General features: G+C 42.6%; 1 protein-coding gene across 14 annotated transcripts in view; it reads left to right on the plus strand.

The window, feature by feature from the left end:
* Window positions 1-18,795, plus strand: part of STAU1 (staufen double-stranded RNA binding protein 1) — a 50,896-nt gene that overhangs the window by 8,855 nt on the left and 23,246 nt on the right. For 3 of the 14 annotated variants that reach the window (XM_027775175.1, XM_027775168.1, XM_027775169.1), the window contains 2 exons: window positions 12,606-12,744; window positions 14,249-14,414. In XM_027775175.1, coding sequence (XP_027630976.1) covers window positions 12,644-12,744; window positions 14,249-14,414 — 267 coding nt within the window. In that variant the 5' untranslated portion in view covers window positions 12,606-12,643. Of the gene's footprint in view, window positions 1-3,436; window positions 3,727-5,546; window positions 5,672-10,298; window positions 10,456-11,478; window positions 11,503-12,605; window positions 12,745-14,248; window positions 14,415-18,795 lie in introns of those variants that run through there. The other 11 variants (XM_027775147.1, XM_027775151.1, XM_027775149.1 and 8 more) reach the window with 11 other exon arrangements.

The raw sequence follows: 18,795 nt of genomic DNA on the forward strand, positions 1-18,795 counted from the left end.
ATCCGTTCTCCTCCATTCTCCTCTCGGGATCTTGGGCACGCATGCGCATGCGCCCGGCGTGAATTTTAAGCCACCGGGTCCGGGACGCGAACCGCGGTCGACTACGTGGGAGTCCAGCGACATAGCCATTACACTAACTGCTGGTTCCCAAGCTTTATTTGTTCTTTGAATTATGTTGAGTAAACAATGTATTTTCCCGTATTCATAACTCTGATGTTGGTCCTGGCGTATCTTTGGGAGAGAATGTCTCTGGTGCTAAAAATAATGGCATCAATGTTTAAAGACTTTTGAGGTGGAAAAGGGGACTTTCTTTTCCTAAGAATATAATTTCCTAATATTATTATTTTTTAAAGATTTATTATTAATATTTTTAAATTTGACCAGAAAGAGTCAAAGAAAGAGAAAGAGAGAGCAAGCGACCAGGTCTGGGACTCAAACCGTGATTGGCCATGTGGGAGTCTAGCATCTACCACTACACCACCGGCCGACCCACCTAATACACTTTAAAGTTTTATTTTGTGGGTTTAGTATATGTGTACTTGAAACAGTGTCCCTGGCCCTTCTACCCACTAGATACCAGTAGTTGCTCCCATCCCCTAGCCCCCTGTTCCACCATGCAGACTAGTAACAAACCAAGAAGTGTCCTCAGGCATTGGCCACCATCCCTGGGAAACATAATTACCTTTGTCTTAGTCTGTATTGCGTTGCTAACAGAAAAGCCTGAGGCCGGGCGATTTTATAAAGAAGATAGATGTTTGTTCACAGGCTCAAGGTTCTGGTGTTGGGAAGTCTGAAATCCTAGGCTACTAGGCTACAGCACCGCCAGTGGGAGCATGGAGGAGGGCAAGCTCTAGCAGAGCAAGGAGGTCCTGACTGATGGCTCTTTTACAGCTGCCTCCTCTCCTGAGACCGGCCTCCTCCTCAGGAGAGCTAGAGTTCATTGGGTTTCACGGATGCTGTAAGTCCATTCTTGACACTGTTGCCATCACGATGCAGTCACCATAAACTGGTTGTCACTCATAGGCAGTGTTCTGGGAACCCACGAAGGAATCAAGTTTCCACCTCATATCTTTACAGCACCTGAATTTCTTGGGGAGGGATTAAAACCATAGCAACCCACTTTAGAACCACTGCTTTAGAGTCATTTTTCAAGCTTAAATAATACACAAGGAAGTGTTAAATTAGCAAGTGAGAGCTGTTGATTGACTTTTACCATTGGTCCTGGCAGAAGCTGAGTGTGTGAAGTACTGTCTTACTTGGAGAATTCAAACATGTTTTTTCTTTATTTGCCAGAATGAACATCGTGGTGGTGGTGATGGGGGCAATACCCTCAATGGGGTGTGGCTGCTCTGCAATCCCTTCTCTATTCTTCTATCCTTTCAGGATTGGGGCACACAGGCACAGATGCTTGATGTGTTTTTAAGCTGCAGGGACTGGGATTCAAACCGTGGTAGACTCTGTGGGATCTGGCTCTCTTTACCACTAGAGTATGGTGCCAGCCCTTAACATTTTTGTATTTGCTGTTTTGAACTTCTTACTTTAGCTAATCGTTAGCCATAACTCTTCTGCATGAACTTGAAGTTAACACTTTTGGGGCAGTCTTAATTAAAAGCCTGATCTTTTCTCAACTTTGAGAACACCTAGTATTTGTGATCGTGACTGGACACGCTGGGAGTGGGCCGCCTTTGGAGGGCATTAGCTAAAAGATCCCTGTGGGCCCCGCCCTTTCTAAATTTAGGCATCCATGTAGTCTTTGGCTCTCAGAGCCACCCTGGGACAGTTGGGTTGCTTCCTTCTGAAATGGGGGGAGATTGAAGCAGACACTTGACTTTGGGCTTATTTTTATACTTTATAACCTATGCTTGGCCTTGTGAAGTTGCAGTTACATTAGACATGATTTTGTTATTTAAAAAAATGCCCTCAACTGAGTTTAGAGAGTGAGACAGGAGTGCATGAGTAAGTGAGGGAGGGTCCAGGATAGAGAGAGTTTTGTTTTGACAGCTGAAGAAAAAAACTGAAGCAGAGTCATAGCTGACTTCTGGGTGGCTGTGGACCAGCTCCTTGGCACTGGCCACTTGTCTGCTAAGACCAGTTTCTAGACGGCCAGTAAACAGGCTGTTATTTCCTTCTGACCCCAGAAGGAAACGACTGTGCTTTTGGGGATTCTGTTGACCAAGGTAATGCTCAGGACACTGTCACCCAGTCACACCTGTGGAGTTTTTTTTTTTTTTCCTTCGTGTTTTGCAGTCCCTTTTGCTCTCACCAAGAATGTGCCAGGACTCCCAAAGTGGCTTCAATGCTTTAGTCATTTTTGTCTTTCTAGAGGTCTGGCTTTAAAAATCATTTTGAGACTTAAAAAATAAGTTAAAGTAACAAACAATTACTTTATAGTAGAACTTCTAATTAGTTGGTTTGCTGGTTTCTGCTTTGGTTGGCTGTTTCCTGAGAGACCTGTCATTTCTATTCTTTGTTGCTGCTGGTTATTTTTAAGTACTTTTGACTCACTTAAAACATTTTCAGCTTTTTGAAGGATGGCCAGGAAAATGAGCAGAATTATCCTTATTTTTTGACTTGAGAAGACATTTATATGGATTTAGAAATAATGCCTTTGCTGTCTTCATAACTCATCACATGAAATGAACAGTCGCCTGTGTGCTCCCACCCCTACCCAGGCCAATAGAATTGCCTGTCTCAAAGTCTGTTTTTCCTTCTCATCTTTTCCACTTTTACTTCTAATAGTATAAGTACTACAGAATGGTCTTTGCGGTTTAAATCTTTTCTCAGGATCCTGAGTCTTGCTATAGGCGCCATAGTCTTCTTGTTCGGGGTCTGCATTAAGTGGCACCTCCTTAAATAGACCTCCCAGAAAAACAAATACATCTTTTATCACTGTAAGGAAAGAGAAACAGAAGTGAGAAATTCCTCTTTTCCTTCAGTCAACTAGAAGAAAGTTGTATGAGCCCCACCTGAGCCTGTGGCATTTAAACAGAAGCAGTGTTTACAGTCACCTCCAATGGTGTTACAAACCCTAGTTGCTTTCTATTCCCCTTAATTTTGGGAGTGGAAACCTTTACCATATCCCATATACTATGGAAAACAGCTCCATACTTTCAAATTTGCATTTTTAAGTGTATGCTGTAGTTTACAGTTTTTAATATTCAATAATAAATACTAAATTCTATTGATTCTCTTTGTAAAATGAACATGCAGAGCATGTGGATATTGTAAATCATTTTTAAAACACTATGGGAAAGTTACAAGACTTAGAAAACTTGTATACCACAGAGAAACGCATTTCTAAAAAATGAACATAGCTACATGCTAAATGGGACTATTTTCCTAACTGGGTAGGTGACACCAGTTTTGACTGATTCTTGGCAATTACATATCTCCTCTATAATTTACCTTTTTATTTTCTTTCCCTTACAACTTTTAGGTAGAACTTTAGACTTCATAGCACTGAATTAAACCTGCACTGAAAGCTGGTTACCTGCAGTTGTTCACTTTTGTTGAAAGTGACCATGTCTCAAGTTCAAGTGCAAGTTCAGAACCCATCTGCTGCTCTCTCAGGGAGCCAAATACTGAACAAGAACCAGTCTCTTCTCTCACAGCCTTTGATGAGTATTCCTTCCACTGCTAGCTCTCTGCCCTCTGAAAATGCAGGTAGACCTATTCAGAACTCTGCTTTCCCCTCTGCATCTGTTACATCCACCAGTGCAGCTGCAGGTAAGCGTACAAATCCGAGTGTCTTCTATTTCAAATGTTTTCTTAGCCTGTTTTCTGATCTGATGTGTAGGGAGCTCTCAAATTTTCCTTGAAGAAGCAGAAGAAAGTCTTACTACCCATGCTTCCTTATCTCAGAGACAGAACACTGGTTGTGTATGAGGTTGACAGAGGCCTCAGTTGATAGATGATTGGAAGTTGTAAGAAAGAGAACTGAAAACTACTGAAACTGTAAAAGCCTAATCTGTTAGAAAGTGGCCCTTAGCAGAAAGAATTGAAGAATAAATACAGTTTTGCATATTCACTGTAGTATGGGAATATCCTGCTTTTAAAATTACTTCTCAAAATTGACAAAACTCTTGTAAATATGTGCAAGTCCTTTTTTTATGTCTGAGACTTTATCCCAAGCATGGGGGCAATCAGATTTACTAGAAAGCAAAAGAGTGCCCCGGCATTTGAGAAGTAAGTTTAAGTCTGGGAGGTTTAGAGGCTGTTTAGAAATTGTAGTGCCAACAAATTAGAAATTAAATAAAGAAGCAGAGATTTTAAAACATGAAGTTGGGCCCAGTCCCATGGCCTAGTGGGTAAGAGAGCCAGATCCCACATGACTGACTATGTGGTTTGAGTTCTGGCTGCGGCAGCTGCAAAATATGCTGGGCACGTGTCCATGCGTGCCCCAAACCCTGACAGGATGGAGAAATGGAGAAGGGATTGTAATGTGAGCATGCCCCACTGGGAGTGCTTTCTCCTTCCCTCTGTCTCTGGCCAGTGCATGTGCCCTCTGGCGATGAGAAAAGGTAGTGAGTTTAGAAGCATTCAAATGTGATTATTTGGAAAATGAACTGAAGGTACTTGATTAATAAAGACTTGAAATACCTGCCCCACCCCACCCCCTTCAAAGACTAATGGCAAGACTAGTGGCAAGACTGATAGAATGATTTGAGTGTCACTATATTACACATTTCCAGCCCCTTCCTAATGCCTGACCATTTCCCTTGCATTTCATCCTTTGTCTGTCATTCCCTCTCCTTTGTTTATCTGTTCTAGAGTGTTTGCTTTACCCACTCTCAGCCACATGTCATCTTTCACATTACCTTCAGAAGTCCCTGGACTGGTTCACCAGGTAGCACTCTTGACTTGTCCCCTAGAAAGTCAGTTTCTCCAAACTGGCCATGTGAGACTGTCTTAAGGTCTTAAGAGGAAAAGGCACAGATTATTTCAGACCTCCAGGATTTATTGCTTTTCTTTCTGATGTGTTTTTATATCCATATCCTATTGATTTTTTAAGAGTCCTGCCCACCAAGGTCATTTTAGTTTACTTATGTAATTGTTAGAATAGATAAGGTCTGAGGATGGCAGCCCTCGGAGAAAAGACTAGCATGCCCCTGGAACGAAAAGTTAGCTGTTGTGGAAACGACAGTCGGTGTTTGAGAGATGATATTGATGTGTTGCATTTGGTGAGATAACAAACAGGGTACAGCTGGCCGCTGTTGCAGTAACCATCGTGTCTCCCTCAGAAGACCCCCTCATCATCCCTCAGTTGGTGTAATAGAAGTGCTTCATCTGATTCAAAATCTTGCTTGCCTGCTACGGTTTTGGTTATTCCCCTGGTTCTGTTTTCTCTCCTTTGAAGACACACCCTGTCCTAGGTTACCTGGTTTCAGCCTTCGCTAGTTGTGTGCTACCAGTATGGTTTGCAGTTTTACATCACCACAGCCTAAATCCTTAGACCTTCCATTTGTTTTTCTTATTTTCACATCCCTGGGAGAACAGCAGTCTTACATACTGCTAGTTGACTTCAATGCTCTCACGTTATTTTTCAGTTCCTTCTAACATGGCAAACGCCAAAGAGAAAAACCCAATGTGTCTTGTGAATGAGTTAGCCCGTTTCAACAAGATTCAGCCTGAGTATAAGCTTTTGCGTGAGCAAGGTCCAGCTCACTGTAAGGTAAATATTGTCCATACTGCTTGTGCATTTATAACCCACCAGAAATGTTTTCTGTTTTTTTCATACTGTTGAAAGTGGTGCTGTGATTCAAAATATGTCTTTTCAAATAGCTGAAGTCATCCTAAAGAGATACAGAAGTATAGATTTTTGAAGAGTTGCTCTTTTTTCATCCTTGCAGATGGATCAAAGGAAAGATGTGTTTCTCTTTGGGATATCTGGCTTTTAGAACTCCACGTAGTGCATGGTTGGTTCGGGTTCTGAATAGAGACAATTTCAAGGACCTGTGATTGGTTGCCTGTGAGTTTTTCAGGTCTGAGCCTCCTGTCTGCAGCCTACTTCTGGCTTCTTTCCTGCATGTTTGCTCCTGGACCTTAGACTGGGCAGGGAGAGGAGGTGATGGGATATCTCTTTTGCCACTTGTTAGCAAGCCAAGTAAAAGGTTCGAAGATGAGTATTTTGGATTGTCTCTGATTTCAGTTACCCTGGTCATTCCCCTTATTTTAGAGGATAAAGGACTGACTATAATTTGAAATTTTCCTAATTGTCAAGTAAACCCGTTTGACCTCTATGATAATATACACCTTGGAGCTTAATTGTCACATGCCTCACTTGATCTTTTGTGGCTGAAAGAGGATGTAGTATGAGACATAAAGAGTTGGGCCTCCTGTTTCTGACCCTAGCCTTCCACAAAGGTGCTATAACGGTAATATAATGGAGGGTGAGCTACTTACCTCGTATGTTTCGTTTTTCTTCACACACAAACATCAAGCCTTGAGTGAAGTCAAATTCTTTTCTCATTTGGCTTAAGAGTAACATCAGCCACACTTAAGCAGGCGCCTTGGTATACCACGGTTAGGTAGTTGCCTTTGGAGTCAGACAGACTGAGTGAGTTTGAGTCCCAGCCTTTTACTAGCTGTATGATTTTAGGCAGCTTAGTCCTTTTTTTAAGCCTCAGTTTCCTCCTCTGTAAATGAGGAATAATAATATCTGCCAAACAGGTTCATTATGAGAATTAAATGAGAATAATGTATGCTAATTAGTAAATGCTTGAGAATGGTAGCTGTTATTTAGCAGTTATATATTTAAGAGAAACAGATTCCTCACTTACATGAAACTAGTGTAACAGTGTTATTCTAAAACAAATTATATTTTAAATTCTTTTTTTTTCTTTTGTTTTGGAGAGATTTTTTTCTTATTGGATGCATGCACTCACCAGAAAGACAGAGAGACAGAGAGATAGAAAGCGAGAAATCACCACTGAGAGGGGATGGCCACGCTGCAATCCCTTCTCTTCTTGGGATCTTGGGCACGCATGCGCGAGTTTAAGCCATCAGGTCCGGGACTTGAACCGTGGTTGACTACATGGGAGTCCAGTGACATAGCCATTACGCTAACTGCTGGTCCCTTAAATTCTTTATGTTTGGAAGGCAGCAAGTCATTAGCTCTAACTGTTGTATTTCTTCCACAGGATTTTTTTTGCAGATCTCCCTTTATTAAATGTTCTTATTATTTTTTGGAATATATACTTAAGTACTTGAACTTTTAGTACTTCGGTAATTTGGCTGTGTGTTCATTTATAATTGCTTTTTTTTAAAAAAAAATCTTCCAAGTTATTCAAAGAGAAGTTTTCCCCTCCTGGGTTAGAATTAGTTTAAAAAAATTCTATTCTAACCTTGATACCAACCCTTCACACAGAATGTCACGAAATGGCAACAGTGCTGGATGGGGAAAGTCCTGGAAAAAGGCTAGACTGTTCATGAGATTAACTTTTTTTTTTTTTTTTTGGAGAGATTTTTGCTATAGGGCGCATGTGTTCGCCAGACAGAGACAGACATAGAGACAGAAAGCGAGAAATCACCCCTCAGGGGGGATGGTCACGCTGCAATCCCTTCTCCTCCATTCTCCTCTCAGGATCTTGGGCATGCATGCACACATGCCTGGCGTGAGTTTTAAGCCACCAGGTCCGGGACGCGAACCGCGGTCGACTACGTGGGAGTCCAGCGACATAGCCATTACGCTAACTGCTGGTTCCCCACTTTTTTTTTTTTTTAAATAGTGTTTTCCCCTTCAGCATCTTCCCTTGAAGCAACAAAAATGGCCAGGGTATCACACCACACTGTGCGCTTTTTTGCCTTTTGCCTTCTCAGGCTGCCAGGGTTTTGAATTTATGCTATGGGTGCATCACTGAGTAACTTTATAAATTGCAGGACATATACAGGAGATCTCCAGTCTTTCAAGGAGGGTGAAGGATTCTTTAATTTTCCTTTCTAGAGGAAGCTGTGCTCTGAGGGGATCCTGAAATTAAGACCTACAAGGAAAATTAACTATGAAAGCAGCACCTCATCCCCTTAGGCATCAACTTTAAATGACCTAACTATATTCAAACCAATGTTTTTCTTGTAGATTTTTTACAAATGAAATGAAGTGAAATCCAGTGATAAATACCATCAGAAAAATAAAAGTTTTGCTTGATTTTGCTAAGTTTTAAAGTAATGAGTCTCAAAACTTGGTTGTATATCAGAATCACTTTGGAAACCTATTAAAAGTACACATGCAGGGGGACCAGCAGTTAGCATAATGGCTATGTCGCTGGACTCCCACGTAGTCGACCGCGGTTCGTGTCCCGGACCCGGTGGCTTAAAACTCACGCTGGGTGTGTGTGTGTGCGTGCGTGCCCAAGATCCCGAGAGGGGAAGGGATTGCAGCATGGCCATCCCCCCTGGGGGGTGATTTCTCTTTTTCTATCTCTCTCTCTGTGTCTGCCTGGTGAGCGCACGCGCCCTATAGCAAAAAAAAAAAAGAAAAACCTCTAAAAAAAGTACACATGCAGGGCCAGCCAGGTGGCATGGTGCTTGAGGTGACTGGATTCCACGTGGCCAACTGTGGTTTGAATTCTAGACCTGACTGCCTGAAGAACATGCTGGGCATGTGTGCATGCATGCCCAAAATCTTGAGAGGAAAGTGTAGGAGAGGAGATTGTGGCATGGCCATCCTCCCGCCTTCCAGGCATGCTTGCTATCTCTCTCATGCTCCCTTTTTCTTCCGTGAGCACACGTACTCTGTGGCCAGCTGGTGGTGTGGTGGCTGGGGTAGCTGAATCCCATATGGCTGGCTGTGTGGTTTGAGTCCCAGTAACTCCTGAGAGGAGAATGGAGGAGAAGGGATTTCAGCAAGGCCATCCTCCCTGGGGAGTGCTGTTTTACCCCCTACCCTTGTTTCTCGGTTGAGCACACCCGCCCTATAGCAGGTTAAAAACAAAGTCCACATGCTGGCACCTCTTCATGCTATTTAGAAAATCCCTGTGGTAGGACCTGGGGGTCTGTACTCCACCAAGCTTCCTAGGTGGTTCTTCACGTGTACACCGAAATTGAAGAATCACTGTGCTAGGATGGGTGGTAGATTTTTGACAGGCTATTAATTTTAATAATAAGATTAACATGATTTGATTTTTTAAAAAATAATTATTTTATTTTATTTATTCATTCATTTGTTTTTTAATTTGACCAGAGAGAGACAGAGGGTGAGAGTAAGAGAGAGAGGAAGTGAGAAAGCAGGCCACCAGATTCAGGACTTGAACCCTGCTTGGCCATGTGGGAATGTCCAGAGCCTTAACCACCATGCCACCTGCTGGTCCCAACATGATTTAATTTTAAAGATGGAGATGTACGCTTGGTTTACCTTTGTACTTAAAAAGATAGAAAAATGTAGAAAACCAGCTGTTTGGTAACTTAGCATGTATGGAAGAGAGAACTTGGCTGTTTCAGATGAACTCAGAGACAGTTTTTTTTTTTTTTGGAGAGGTTTTCACTATAGGGCGCGTGTGCTTGCCAGACAGACAGAGAGTCAGAAAGCAAGAAATCACTCCCCAGGGGGGATGGTCACGCCACAATCCCTTCTCCTTCATTCTCCTCTTGGGATCTTGGGCGCACACGCGCCCGGCGTGAGTTTTAAGCCACCGGGTCCGGGACGCGAGCCGCGGTCGACTACATGGGAGTCCAGCGACATAGCCATTATGCTAACTGCTAGTCCCAGAGACAGTTTTTATGTCTTTGCTTTACTGCAGATCTGATTTTCTTCTGAAGGTGGAGGCAGTGTCTGAATAGTACAGTCTTCGGAAAGTAATAGGCAGTGTTTTAGAACCGGCTTACATTCCCAACCTCGATGGAGTTTTATTTTCAAATGAGAGTCCACAGACACTTGACTGCATTGAAACGTTGTCTTAATTTGCATGAAATGTTGCTGTATATGTAAACCACATTAGCAAAATTTCTTCATGAAGTGTAACTGGAGGATAATTTCTATTTGGGTATCTTCCACATAATCAGATTTTAACATTTTAGTCTATAAGAAAATATTTTTTAGCTTCTGTACTTACCTTCATCTTTTAAAGCATAACTTTTCATGGAGTACTCTGCAGCGCTAGTCAATGCATATATATATATTAGACTTTGTATTTTTGTATATATCATCTTTTTTTCTGTTTATATAAACAGGAAAAAAAAAAGTGTGAAGGGATTACTAACCAGGCCTTTTAAACCATGATTGTAAAAAACGTTCGAGGTCCGAGTGACATGTTACAGTTACCCTCAGGTTTCATGCATTGAGAGCTCACACTTTTCATTTGTAGGTGTTTACGGTACAGCTAACACTCGGAGATCAGCACTGGGAAGCTGAAGGCGCTAGTATTAAAAAAGCCCAACACACAGCTGCTGCCAAAGCTTTGGAAGGAACAAACTTTCCTAAACCCATAGTCCGCCCTTTTCATAGCGAAGGAAGGAATCCAGGTATTATGCGTGTGCCAAGACAGGTTCCTTTCCAAAGTGTGTCTAGAGGTACCCGTTTAGTATCCATATGAATGGTTTTTAAACTAACTTGTGGGCTTTGGAAGCACAGATTGTACACTACCAGTGGCAAATGCTTGTCCTTTGGGATTCTTCATCCTCACTCTAAAGCAGTGGTTCCCAGTCTGCGGTCCTTGCACTCTGACAGTCTGTCAGTAGGAAGGCGGGATGTGAACTGTGTGTCACCAAATGATTTTAAAATTTCAGAAACGCTTACTGAAAGTACTTTATCTTTCCTTGACAACGTTGTACAGATTGTCAAAAATACAGGTTTTAGTGGGTGACAAGTCAGCGTGGTAAAATTTATTACAATTTGTTGATCAAAAGTGCTGATTTTTGGGCCCAGCTAATTGTGTGGTGGTTAAGATGGCCTGATCCCACCCACATGGCTGACTGCGTAGTCCCAGACCTGGTGGCTTGGGAAACATGCTGGGCAAATGTGCATGCATGGGTATACCCAAAATCCAAGAGGAGAATGGAGGGGAAAGGATTGTGATAGGACTATCTTCCCTCTGCCCCTTCACTGAGTGCATGCACCCTATGGCAAATTTAAAAAAAAAAAAGAAAAAAAGTGCTGGTTTTCAGTTACATGTCTCCTGGTCATTAAACAGAATAAGAAAATTAATTTTTACTACTTCAGTAGAGACTAGTAGGTACTCCCTCTTCAAACAAGGGACAAGTGGGCAGAGTCTAATCCAGAATCTAGTCTGGTAAAGGGTTGGGAACCACTGACTGAAGGGCGTAGCCGTCTTTAAAGCGCCCCTCGTGGGCATGATGTCAGTCTAGGCCTCGGCCAATAGAATCCAGAGGGGAAGTTCTTGGTTACACCTTGTTGCTTTGATTGCCTTGTGGTATTCTTAAATTTGTTCTCTCCTGCAGATAAATTTCGTGGGTCAGAGCTACTACAATGGTTCAGGCTGTACTTAAAATCCACTATGTGAATTACGTAAAAAAGTAACAATTAACAATTCTAACGTGAGGAAGAGAGAGGTTGGTAACTCGTGATTCTCTCAATGTGCAAATCAAGGATGATATGTATTTGATTTGTGCACTAAGTTTAGTCGAACCACTTACGGTACAGAATACAGTCATTTTGATTTTTTCTGTACACACATCCTGAAGAGGCATTTCAAAGTGGACTTTTGTGTGCATTAACACTGGATTTTGCCATTGCTAGTGTCATTCTGTGTCTAGTATGCAAGTGTTGTTTTAAGTGTGGTGGTGCACTGACACTGATACTGCTAGGCTCATTGTCTTTGTAAAGGGTTTATAAAGGGTAAACTGGGTGAACCATGAGGGGGGAAAAATGGAAAATGAATACCATGTATTCCTGAAATTGGTAATTCTGAGATAACTTGTTTTCCTAACAAGTATTACCACAGATGATAAATACCAAGAATGGAAATATCTCTGAATACTCTGCGGGCCTCATTTGACTTCTCCAATAAGAAGTTACTTACTCTTCCTCAGTGATTTTGCTTATGGCCCTCATTCCATTGTATTGTAGTGGAGGTATTGTAGTTGACTGTTTTTGTGTTCTTTGAACCCTTCTGGGGCAGGAGTTGTGTCCCTCAAGCTTAGCACAGTGCTTTGCATGCAGTTAGTACTTAATAAATGCATTGCTCAATAGTGTTTACAAACATACTTCCAAGTGTAAGTGAGCGACCCAGTAAATCAGTATGAGTAAAGTGAAGTTAAATATTCCAAAACAATTGAATAATGTGGACAGTCTTGTGGGATTTTTTTTTTCATATGGGATATTTTAATCATGGAATTTTACATGTATTGGAACTTACTTCTGACAGCTGTACTGTATGGCTTTCATTGATAAAATTTTGAGTTAAATTGTTGCTCCTTCTAATAGCCTGTACAGTATATTCTTTGCTGTTCACTGAGTATTAATATCAAGAAATTGCAGCTGATTCTTGGATTTCCTGACCCCGATGCCTAGTAGTGAAGTACTCGGGCCCATTCATGTCATGCTTCACCAGTCTGATTAGTAGAAAGCATGCTGTTCTTTTTTTTTAATTTTAGTGATCATTATTCTCATGTCAGAAAAAATAAAAGTTCTTTGTGTTGCTTGTGTGTTGCAGAAAGCATAACCCCTACTGTAGAACTGAATGCACTGTGCATGAAACTTGGAAAAAAGCCCATGTATAAGCCCGTGGACCCTTACTCTCGGATGCAGTCCAGCTATAACTACAGCATGAGAGGAGGTGCTTATCCCCCGAGGTATGTGTGTGTGTTGTAAATACAGGTGAAAGTACATATGCTTTTGTACGTAGAATAATAATATCTACAGATTCTAAAACAAGTAATACTTTGGGTTTCTTTTGGCTTGCCAAGTGTCAGCAGCCTTTTTTTTTTTTTTTTTTTTTTTTTTTAAGTTTTTACCATAGGGTCCATGTGTTCATTACAGAGAAACAGAGAAGAGGGAAAAGTGAGAAATCACCCCCTAGGGAGTGTGACCACAGCACAATCCCTTCTCCTCTGTTAACATCTCAGAATTTTGGGTATGCATGCATGGCACCCTGTGCAAATTTCAAGCCATTAGGTCCAGAACTTGAACCACAATTGGCCATGTGCCTTAACCACCACACCATTTGCTAGCCCCCATCTCATAGTCCATATTTTTTTTAACAATTATTTTTATTTAACTTTATTAATTTATTTATTTTAGTTTGACCAGAGAGAAACAGAGTGAGAGAGAGAGAGAGAGAGAGAGAGAGAGAGAAAGTGAGAAACCAAGTCGTGTCTAAGACTTGAACTGTGGTCAGCCATGTGGGAATCCAGCGCCCTTAACCACCACGCCACCTGCCAGCCCCCATAGTCAGTTTTACTTGTGCTGTGCCATCAGAACTGTGGAACTATGTTTCAGTGCTCTTGTAACTCCTGTGATCCCACAGGCCTGCCCAGATTCCTCAGGAGCAGTGTGGCTTATGCTCCAAGCAGCTTGGTTAAAGATCACCCTTGTAACTGCTTTGTGTAACTGGATCATATTTGAACATGATTCCTACAACACCATAAATCTCAGTATTTGTAGTCCTCTCGATTATTGAGTACTCTTTGACTTTTGTGCTTTGTAAATATCCTTGATGAAGTAAAATATTAATTGAAACCAAAAAAATTCATGTGTTGAAAACCTCCTGTGGGCAATAATAAGACACTAGTGGATAGACTGACAATCCAAATGGAAGTCTTCATTATCCCTGCCCTCCATGGGGGGTGGAGGTCAAAGCCATTTTTAAAAGATGAGCTCTGGAGGATAAGAAGCAAGGTTCCGATAGGTGATAGAGGCTTTTGAGATTTCCAGGAATAAGGGTCCCATCTAGAAAACTGCTTCAAAATTCCCAGCCAGCTATGGAGACATGCAAGTACAAACCTCAGGTTTGAGGAAGTAGAGCATGCGAAGCTTTGGTCTCAACCAGTGCCTAATCTCTTTTACATTTTGTTAGTATAGGCTAGCATTATCAATTGAACTTTTGTGATTTTAAGTCATTTTATATTGTGGAACGTGAGGTTGAATTGCTACACCGTATTTGCTTGTACCAGATAGCACTTCTAATCCAGTTTAAACTTTTACGAACTTTCTGGACGTTCTATAGAGAGGCCTTTGTTAGCGAGCAGATGGATGTGATCGGGACCCATGAGGAAGGAAATGCTTGGGATTTGCTGGAAAATGTATGAGTGATTTATCAGTCTGAGACTAATTTTCTTAACTCCTTTCTATTTTTAGATACTTTTACCCACTTCCAGTTCCACCTTTACTTTATCAAGTTGAACTTTCCGTGGGAGGACAACAGTTTAACGGGAAAGGAAAGACCAGACAGGCTGCAAAACATGACGCTGCCGCGAAAGCCTTGAGGATCCTGCAGAACGAGCCCCCGCCCGAGAGACTGGAGGTGAGGGGAGAACAGAGCTGAGGCTTCTTGGCACCTCAGGCAGAGGAGAGGGTAATACAAAAGACATCACCTCAGGTTACTTTTTCTAAGGTGCAATGATGACTGTTCATAATCTTTTTTTAAAAATTATTTAATTCCATTTGTTGTTATTATATTTTCAATTCCACCAGAGAGAGACAGAGAAAGGAAAGCGAGAATGCAAGCCACCAGATCCGGGGCTTGAACTGGTTGGTCATGTGGGAATCAGTGCCTTTAACTGCCACACCACCTGCCATCCCCAACTGTTCATAATTTTGATTCTTTGATATAGTCTGCTAGAGTTCGTACCTTGCAGTTTGCTTGTATTTCTTATTTATTTATTTTTTTGAGAGATTTTCACTATAGGGCGCGTGCGCTCGCCAGACAGACAGAGACATAGAGACAGAAAGCGAGAAATCACCCCCCAGGGGGGATGGTCATGCCGCAATCCCTTCTCCTCCATTCTCCTCTCGGGATCTTGGGCACGCACGCACACGCGGCCGGCGTGAGTTTTAAGCCACCGGGTCCGGGACGCGAACCGCGGTCGACTATGTGGGAGTCCAGCGACATAGCCATTATGCTAACTGCTGGTTCCCCTTGTATTTCTTTCTTTGTAAGAATTATTTAATGTAATTTATTTTTGATTAATTATTTTATTTCATTTATTATTATTGTTCTTCAGTTTGACCAGCGAGAGACAGGGAGCAGGAGGGAGAGTGAGAAAGCAAGCTGCCAGGTGCAGGACTTGAATCTCAGTCAGCCATGTGAGAATCCAGTGCCTTAACCACCATGCTACCTGCCGGTCCCTTTAATTTTATTTATTACTACTATTTTTTAATTTGACCGGAGAGGAGGTGGAGAGAAAGCAAGCCGTGAGGTTGAACCATGATTGACCATGTGAGAGTCCAGCACCTTAACCACCATGCCACCTGCAGGCCTCTCTCCCTCCCCCCGTCCCTGCTTTTTTTTTTTTTTTTTTTTAAATGGAATTTTTAATTTGGGGTTTTAGAGAGATTTTTGCTATAGGTCGTCATGTGTGCTTGCTGGAGAGACAGACAGGGAGAAAGTGAGAAATCACTCCCAGGAGGGATGGCCACACTGCAATCCCTTCTCCTCCTCCTCTATTCTCTCGGGATTTTGGGCATGCATGCACACATGCCTGGAGTGAGTTTCAAGCCACTGGGTCTGGGATTTGAACCATAGTTGGTCATGTAGGAATCCTTAACTACTACACCACCTGCTGGCCCTCTCCTTCCTTTTTTGTTTTAAAATTTTTTAGCAAGAAAGTCTGCTGCTACCTTTTTACTCTGTGGTGTGATGACATAATAAAAAGTGAACATAAAAGGGGTGAATGCCCTAGAAGAGTTGTGACCCAGCTAAGCTGTGAGCACGTTTACGAGTAAAGTCTTCATTGCTCAAGATGGTGCTCTCAGTTAGACAGGATTCGTGGTGCCAGCGTAGAGAACTGCCTAAAGCTGCTTTGGACAAGCCACTCTATTCTGTGGAAGTGCCTGTTATTTGTTGCTGCGTAACAAACCACAACAACACGCAGCCATGTTGAAACATCTGTAGGTATTATTTTGCTTGTGAATCTGCAGTTGAGGCAGGGCTTGCCAGGGGCAGCTTGTCTTTTGCTCCACACGGCTTTGGCTGAGGTGACTCTACAGAAGTTGGAGGATCCCCTTTAAAGATGCATTGAACTCACCTGGCCAGTAAGCTGGTGCTAGCTGTCAAGTGGGCACTAAGCTGGGGCCCTAGCCTGGGGACCTCAGTTCCCCAGTGGACCTGTCCGAGGACTGCTTACATGTCCTCATATGGTGGCTGTGCTCCAGGTTAGCTTCCCAGAAGATAAAAAATAAGGCCTGAGCCCAGAAGTCACAGTGTCACTCCTGCTGTGTTCTGTAGGCAGACAGGCACAGAGCCAGGTTCAAAGGGAGGAGATAGAGAACCTCATGTTTTCATTTTTTCAAGATTGAGGTAAATCATATGAATTCTCCATTTTAACTATTTGAAGTGTAATTCAGTGGCTGATTCTATATTCTCAATGTGGAAAACCCTGCTTCCAGGTGGCTGGAGTATTTCTTTCTTTCTTTCTTTCTTTTTTTTTTTTTTTTAAGAGAGATTTTTGCTATGGGGCGTGTGCGTGCACCTGACAGACAGGCAGAAAGTGGGAAATCACCCCTCCCCCCCAGGGGGGATGGCCATGCTGCAGTCTCTTCTCCTCCATTTTCCTCTCGGGATTTTGGGCATGGGAGTCCAGTGACATAACCATTATGCCATCTTCTGGTTCTGAGAATGCTTCCAAACCCTTTTAAGATGCACTGAACTCACCTGGCCAGTAAGCTGTGCTGGCTGTCAAGTGGGAACTAAGCTGAAGCCCTAGCCTGAAAACCTGTTTCCCCCAAGAGGAAAAGGATTTCAATATTTGGTGACTAGTGTATTCATAGAACCTCAGAGACTCCATGCCACTGGGGAGCCAAAGCATTGGTGAAAGTCTCTGGTAAGGCAGATTTTTGTCACAAATTGAGTCACTGAAGGTCCAGAAGACACTGTGATGTCATGGTTTCGTTTAATTGCACAACAGGACATAAAAGCACACATCCCTGGATGGCATTTGAGTTTTCCTTCCAGAAGACAGGTTCGCAGAGACAAGAGAACCTTGCACAGAACACTGGGCTAAAGATGGGAGGAGAGGCATGGTCCTGTAGACCCCAGCAGGTCCCTGTGTCCAGCTGCCATCCAGGGCCACCGAGCTCAGGAGGGTGCTGTGCCTCCAGGGCTGGCTGCAGAGGAATGTTTTGTTTTCTTACCTGCTGCGTTTTCAGCTTTCCATTGTAATCACGTATTTTAACAGAGATGATCTGTTTCTAGGGTCCGCTGAGGATTGAGAGAACAGGCTCTAACTTGAAAGAGGAGGATTTAGTGAAATTAAAAGGATAAACTTCTCAGTGGTGAAATCTGTTAAAACATCAGACAGGTAGTGTCATTGAGTTGTTCTGGAGGCCTTTCATTTTGTTACTTGACGTCAGTGCTAGTCTAATGGGAATCAGATGGAGTAGGTACTTCTTGGTGCCTTTAGCACTTGTTGATGAGTGGTCCCTGAACACTGGCATGTGGGTGTGTGCATCACAATCACTGGAGAAGTTTAAATGAATCCCTAGGCCAACCCACACAATTCTAATGCAGTAGGTCTTGGGTAAAACCCAGGCATCTGACTTCTGCTTTTTTTCCCCTTCCTTGGTTAATGTGCTCTTGGAATGATCCTAAGTCGTGGTCAGGGTTTGGGCTCCATGGGTCCTAAGTATCTCTGTGCTTCCTGGAAAGTTTTTCTCCCTATTGAGGTCCTCCATGGGAGTAATTACAACAGTGCTGCAAAGAGACAGTGCCCGTTGGTGTCTCTGAGTCAGCGCTCTCACGCACTAGAGGAGTGTTGGTCGGCACTCCCCTGAGGGTTGTGGCCATAGTGGACATTATCTCCTGGGCTGGGTTCTCATCTGCTCATCTGTAGTCTGGAAGGAGCTCATAGGGAATGCTGTTTGTATCTACTGCATCCCTTGGTTTCTTCCTCTTTGCTCCTTTCCTAGATCTGTGTAGTTTGAAGTAAAGCACACCTTTCAGAAATGACCCAGAGATTGCCCTTAGACATTGCTCCAGAAGCGAAGGATCATTAACTAGGAAAAAACTTTTCTTTGAAGTAATGGAGGACATACTTGGCCTCCCACCCAAGTGTGCTGCCCCTTTGATTTTACCAGGTCCTCTGTAGATGGGGCATAGGGAAGAAGCAGATGTTTGTTTTTAAAAAAGGGATGCATGTGGGCCCAGCGCACATGGCGAAGCCACATGGACGTGGGAGGCTCAGGTCCAGTCCCAGCCTACCCTTCAGTCCATGCACAATGGTGCACATCTGTGGTCTCAGAGACTCAGATGCTGAGGCAGGGGAATCACCACAACAGAGCGAGATCTTGTCTTACCGAAAAGAAAAAGAAATGTCTTTGAGCTGTAAAATTTAAAAATGCAAATAAAAGAAAAATACATTTGTATATTTAACCACTTATAGATAATCACCATGAAGATTTGGGTGGCTGTCAGTGCATATACAAGAAAATAAATGAGCCTCTCTCTCTCTCATAAAAATAGGATGATATTAAAACCAGTATTTTTCACTGCCGTGTTGATCATGAACATGTCATGTCCTTTATTGAAGACTTTGGAAGATTCAAATCCAACATGCATCTGAACACGTTTTAGTGACTGCAGAGTCCTCTGTCATGTGGAAATACCAGTTTGTTTTCTCTGCGGGGACTTGATTTAGGTTGTTTGCAGTTTTTCCTGTAATAAAACAGGCAACGAAGAACATTGTTGT

The sequence above is a fragment of the Tupaia chinensis genome, unplaced genomic scaffold (assembly GCF_000334495.1).
Source record: "Tupaia chinensis unplaced genomic scaffold, TupChi_1.0 Scaffold000049_1, whole genome shotgun sequence".
Lineage (NCBI taxonomy): Eukaryota > Metazoa > Chordata > Mammalia > Scandentia > Tupaiidae > Tupaia > Tupaia belangeri.